The 6,000-nt window shown below is 64.9% G+C and overlaps 1 protein-coding gene across 1 annotated transcript in view; it reads right to left on the bottom strand.

Annotated features, from left to right (window-relative positions):
* Window positions 1–1,365: 1,365 nt before the first annotated feature.
* CACNA1B (calcium voltage-gated channel subunit alpha1 B) overlaps window positions 1,366–6,000 on the bottom strand; it is a 148,231-nt gene continuing 143,596 nt past the window's right edge. Inside the window, exons 42-47 of the mRNA XM_039858818.1 lie at window positions 5,252–5,379; window positions 3,702–3,837; window positions 3,435–3,551; window positions 2,226–2,433; window positions 1,774–2,009; window positions 1,366–1,499 (exon numbers count right to left, since the gene is read on the bottom strand). Coding sequence (XP_039714752.1) covers window positions 1,774–2,009; window positions 2,226–2,433; window positions 3,435–3,551; window positions 3,702–3,837; window positions 5,252–5,379 — 825 coding nt within the window. The 3' untranslated portion in view covers window positions 1,366–1,499. The remainder of the gene's footprint in view (window positions 1,500–1,773; window positions 2,010–2,225; window positions 2,434–3,434; window positions 3,552–3,701; window positions 3,838–5,251; window positions 5,380–6,000) is intronic.

Here is a 6,000-nt window from a genome sequence, read left to right as displayed (position 1 = left end):
CGCCCTGCCACTTGCGGGAGGAGAGCGGGGACAGCTCGCTGGGACTCCAGCCACACCATCCCGCTGGAAGTGATGTGTTCTCTGCTGATGGCAGCGTTCTACTCGCTTGAGGTTTGGGTTGTCCCCACCAACCCCCGCGGCTCACGCGGGCCGCAGGTCACCACCCCCAGGAGCCTGGGGGAGAGGGCTCGGCGGTCAGGCACTTGGTCGAGAGCAGCAGGAGCCCGGGCTGGACAGGCGAGCATCTCCTCACACGTGTCACGAACCGTGTCATGGAACTTTTAAAGTTATGGTAACATTTCCTTCCCCGTTGATCTGGTTTTCTATTTTTTTCTAGATGAAGAGTCTATAGAATTAACAAAAGAGTGAAAGGTGTGTGATTAAAAACCAAAATCAACAGCAAGAACCTGTTCCAGATTTGGTCCCTTTCGAGGCTGACAATGTCTGGGGGAGGACAGGGCGTTTGAATGTATCGAGATCTTCTGCTGTTTAAGCTTCGAAGGGTGACGCTGGACGTGTGTTTTTGTGGGTGCTGATGAGACCTGCACGGAGCCACAGGCTGGGTTCCCGAGGCTGCTGCTCTGTGTACCATCCACCTGGTTGTGAGGTCTCGCTCCCTGGCTCCTCCGTGCCACCCATCTGGATGAAGGGTGCTCCCCAGGACCTCCCAAAGGTTCCGAGCTGCACCCCAGATGCTGGGGTCCATCCCACAGGATTCAGACTCAGGGTCCTGGGCAGCACACACAGCCACTGCCTGTGTGGGGACCGCCGTATGAGACCCAGGAAGGGCATACAAGGGGACAGAGAGCCATGTTCCTCCAGTGTAAGAGGGGAGCAGGGGGCCTCCCCCAGCTGGCACAGGAGGTGAGACCCCCTCCTCCCAGGGGCTGCCCCCCCGCCCCGTGCCCCTGAGCGTCCCAGGATCCCAGCGTGATGATAAAACTCATCCACTGGCCCGGTGCACTAGCACCAGTGGTCTCGGTCGGGGTGGCGGGCACTGAGACGCGCCCCACTGCCACGGCCCGGGCCCAGGGTGCAGTGGTACCCGTTGGGCACGCGCCGGGGGGGATGGGGCTGGGACGTCAGGGAGGACACGTAGGAAGTCCGGGAGGAGCGGCCTGAGTTGGTGGCCACAGCCTCCTCGAAGGTGAGCGTGTCCTCGGGCTGGGTGTGGGCCGTGGCTTCACCGTCAGGACGCTGCCCCAGGTAAGGGTCGGAGCCAGTCCGAGAGCTGGGGGCCAGGGGCTGGCTGAGCGGGTCTCTCTGGAGCAAGGCGTTGTGTTCGGAAAGGCCTCGGCTGAGCCGGCCGGGGGAGAAGGCCGGGAGGCTGGTCTGAGGCCCCCCGAAGTGGACAGGTGAGGAGTGGGCCGTCTTGTAGGTGACGCTGGGCCGCGGTGTCAGTGGGGTCTGGGGGAGCTGCCTCCGCCCGCCACGGCCAGGGGTGCTAGCACCGGATGCTGACAGCAAGGGGCTCCCGTTTGCCGAGCCACCACCCTGCAGGGACACGAACAGAGCACGTGAAAGCCCAAGGCCAGAGCCAAATGGACAGAGCCAGCCAAGGGCGGCAGGAGGGGAGGTGGACCGGAGGGCTGGCCCCTGGGCGGCCCAGGAGGGCGGTCAGGGCATGGCCAGTGACGGAGAGAGAGGCCAGAGACCAGCCAGCCAGAGCCCGGGGAGAGTGAAGAGCCCTGGACAGTGGCGCCAGGCGGGAGGGGCGGGCCAAACGAGAGCCAGTCAGCGGGGGGGGGGGGGGGAAGGCCACCCTCCCTACTGTCAGGGTCCTGGCTCCTGCCCGGCCGTAGGTGAGGTGGGGTGGCTGCTGAGGGAGGGCCGGGGGTGCGGGGGCTCGCGGCCCCCGAAGCGGTCGCACGAGTAGAAGCGCTGCTTCTCGGAGGAGGAGGAGGACGGCTGCCTGCGCTCCTGGGACCGGCCGCGCTCCTGCCTGCGCTCCCGCCGGCCGCCAGTGGGGCCCTCCCCCGGGGGTGGCCCCGGCCCCACGCTGTTGGGGGCTGCACCGGGAGAGCAGAGGTCACGGGGTGGAACCAGGCGGGAGACGCCCCACCCTGACCAGCAGAGGGGCCCAGGGAAGGGCTGCTGGGTGGGTGGTCCTGCTCCGTCCGACCCGGGGACTGGTGGCGGGGTCGTGAGGTGCAGGATGGGAGAGGGTCCCCACGGGCTCTGGGATCCCCAGTCGGGCCACTGCCACTAGAGGGGCCCTCACGCACCGCCATCGGTGTCTGCGGACAGGCTGGGCCCCTTCTCCAGGGACTTCTGCTTCCTGTCCCTGCGGCGGTGGCAGCGGTGGTGATGGTGCGCGGCGGCCTGACCGGCGGGAGCGCGGTCCGGGGCGGCGTTGCACAGCGGGGCCGCGCGGGGGCGCTGCGGCGCCAGCGTGGAGACCGAGCGCTTCATGGGGCTGGCGCCGGGGGCCGGCTGCGGCGGGGACACGGGGACACGCGGGCGCACGGCCTGAGCGGGCGTCCGGGGAGGCTCCGGGGGAAGACGGCGACAGCAGAGCCAGTCCCTCGGAAGGAACCGTGCTCCCCACAAACAGGGCGGGCTGTGCTCCCGGGGCTTGGGGGTCGGCAAGGTCCCCATGGGAGGCCTGGGGTCTGGGACCGCCAGGCCCTTCCCTGTCCTTGGAAAGCTCCGCCCACCGAGACCCACCCTCCCTCCACCAGGGTGTGGCAGGGGTGCCTCTGCGGTGTCTCCTCCCTCCCAGGCCAGCGGTGCCCAGGTGGGCATCATGGGGCAGTGGGCAGAAACAGGAGAAAGTAAGGGACTGGCAGCCACCACCAGTGGGAGTGAGAGCGACAAGTTATGAGAATACAGTGCACATTCCATGCACAGAACCAGAAGCACAGAGAGGAAGCGGGGGCAGGCCCTGGAGGTCTGAGGCCACGGACCAAGCCCTTCTCCAAGTCCCCGCCTGCCTAGCAAGTGAGAGCTGTGTCCCTGACACAGCCTCGGGTCAGCAGACCCCGCCTTGTGTCCTCGTGCGAGGGGCTCAGCCCAGGAAGCACACAGAGCCGCGGCCCCTGCCCGAGGCTTCCTGTGCAGTCACCGGCCCGTCCCAGAGGAGCAGGGGTGAAGGGGACACCACCTCCCGTGTCCAGAGGAAGATCAGGACAGGGCACCCTGGGAGCACTGAGGGCAGAGGGTGGACTGCGCTGTGAGGCAGCACGTGCATGTTCCGGGGCAGCACAGCCGGGCAGGGGAGGTCTGGCCCAGAGACGAGAGGGCTGGGCGGCTCTCAGGGGCCTGGCCACAACTCCGGAGACAAGCCCCACATTCAGGGGTACCCAAGAGTTGACAGGCTGCAGAGCACTTGGGGAGGCTTCCCCCAACAAAGCCCATGCCTGGGACATGGCCGTCTCCCCATCTCCTCAGCCCCCTGCCCTACCCTCCCACACCCCGACCTCCCAGACACCCACCTGTGTCTCTGCTGCCAGGCGGGGCATGGAGGCCGCACGGCCCTGGCTCTCCAGCCCGGGTTGGGGCTCCCCGTCAGGGCCCCTCAGGGTCATGCTCTGCATCTGGACATCCACAGCCTGGGGTACAGCAGCCCCACAGTCACACCAATCCCATCCCACTCTCGTCTCTCCCCCATCCCGCCTCTCCTGCATCCCCTCACCCCCCAACCCCCCGTCTCGTCCCCACCTCCGTCTTGCCGCCCCACTCCCAGCCCTAGGAGTCCTCACTGGTTTTCTGGGCTGCACCACTGGGATCTCTGTCGAGTGGCCACGCTCTAGGGGCCTCCTTGCCTCACAGGGCACATCCTGGGTCCTTTGGGTGCCCCAGGAAACAGACTCCTTGATGCCACTCTCTTGGGTTTGTCTGTGGAGAAGGGAGGATTGTGCTGTTGGCTCAGAGGCCCGTATGCAGCAGAATGTCCACCCAAGATCTGGTCTGACTTGCTGGAGTCTCTGCTGGCCCCTGTTCTGGGCTAGAAGGGACCCAGACAGGGGATGTCCCTCATGTGCAGGCACTTCCAAGTGGAGGCACAGCAAGGGACACGAACCCAATGCTAAGGCTCGGAGTGGGCCAGCAAAGAGGGGACCCTGGCCACCCAGCCAAGGGACACCGGGGCCTACCACTTCTTGGTCTGGGGACATCTGGCAAGTCTGCAGCCTTCCACAGGGCTCACATGTGCAGTGAGAGCAGGGACCATTCGGGCAAGGAGACCACAGGTGTGCAGCGTGCTCCGTGCACAGTAGCTGAGGACAGCCGTCCACCTGGTGCCCAGCCACGGAAGCTGTTCTGCCTTCAGATCGAGGCTCCCATTGCCTCGGGGGGAGGCCCTCCCTGGCCACGCGCACCCCACCCGCCCTTCCCCCCATCAGCGCCTGTCTTGTTATATCACCCAAGTGGCGCTGAAACTGCCTGGTATCTGCCTGGGTTACTTCTGGTTCTAGTGTCCAATGAAGCGTTGCTGTATACTCTGTCACCCAGGTTGAGTGGCACCCATCACACTGAGGTCAAAGGTGGAGCCTGATGGCCTCGGCTGGCCACACATCACTGGGGTTTCATCTTCATCTTCCCAGGGCTGCAAGCACCCCCTGCGAGGCGGTATGTGGAGTCCTGGGAGGGGCTTCCTGGGGCTCTGGGAGCATTTGTGAGGGAGTGTTTGTAGTTCCGGTCAGGTTTTCCCAGAGTTGTGTGCAGGTGTGTCCCGGCCTGGCCAGGAACGTGTCTTAAAGGAGCCAGGAAGATTAGGGTACCAGCAGGACATGAGCAGAATGGCGTGAGGACTGAGGTGGAGAAAAATAATTTCCTAACAATCTGCAGGCAACAGAGGCCGGTGAGGAGGCTGAGTCCAAGACCCCTCGTCCAAAAGACACAGACACGTGCAGTGGGAGGCGACAGTTGGAATCATGAACCATCTAAATTAATTGGCCTCAGTGCTAAGGCTACGGGAATTAATTTTAGAGTTCAGCACAGAAACCACTCGCAGCAGAGCTGGACTAGCTTTTGGGGGGACCCAAAATGAACATCTGGTGGAACTGGGCACAGGGCCAATCCCATGACAGATGGGACCTGGGGCCTCCCTGTGCGGGACTGCTGTTAAGGGAGCCACCGTGAGCGGCGAGGTGCAGAACCTGGTGTTCTGCTTGCCCTACACCGTGAACCTGCATTGCGGAGTGCTCACACCGCCGGAGTACTCACACCACCCCGCAGTACTCACACCGCCTCATTCAGTGTTCGCACGCCCCGCCCACCGCATCCACGCCCCGCCCCGCCGAGTACTCACACTGCCCCGCCATTGCTGAGAGAGGTCGAGCTCTTCTGCTGAAGGAAAACCCGGGCCCCTCGGAGCACAGCCGGCTGTGTCTGCTCCAGCGTGGCCTTCAGAGGGTGAAACAGGGACACGGGACCCATCTGCAGAAGGGACACAGGAGCGAGGAAGAGCTGAGGCCAGGGTGGCCCCACAGACGCCCCGCACAAGTGCCCCAGCGACTGGCGGCACGGGGCTCCTCCTGTGATGGGAAACCTGCCTGTTCCCGCCACCACCCCCACGTAGGGGCGGGCAGGGACCTGCTCCCAACCGGGTCTGAAAGTCCTGTTACTTCGTGGAGCCTCAGTTTCCCCAGCTACAAAATTTGGGGACCGGATCCAGTTACAAATGGCGAAAAGTTCTCCTCGTCAACTTGGACTGACTGGCGGAGGCGGCGGGAGCCGGGGTTGGGCGGAAGCCTGAGATTTCAGGGCTGGGGCGAGGTCTACGGCAGACAAGGGGACGCAGGGCTGTGGCGTGGGCATGAGACCCACCCACCCCGGGGCGAGTCCCCGTGCGCTCTGCACACCAGGCAACTTTCTAGACAGAGCCCCACACGGCCACCGACAGCCTGGCTGTGTGGGAAGGCGTGGCCTTCGAAGGGTGATAGGCCCCAAACCACCCCGGCCAGGGTCGAGGGTGGGACGAACGTGACCGCGGGCCGTAAGCGCAGCCTCCTTGGCCCCTGCCCGTGTCAAGGGCGAGCAGCTTCCTCACACCTGCCA

The sequence above is a fragment of the Pteropus medius genome, unplaced genomic scaffold (assembly GCF_902729225.1).
Source record: "Pteropus medius unplaced genomic scaffold, Ma_sr-lr_union100, whole genome shotgun sequence".
Classification (NCBI taxonomy): domain Eukaryota; kingdom Metazoa; phylum Chordata; class Mammalia; order Chiroptera; family Pteropodidae; genus Pteropus; species Pteropus medius.
Note: the sequence above shows the minus strand (reverse complement) of the source record. Positions and strands in the feature narration are given on the sequence as shown.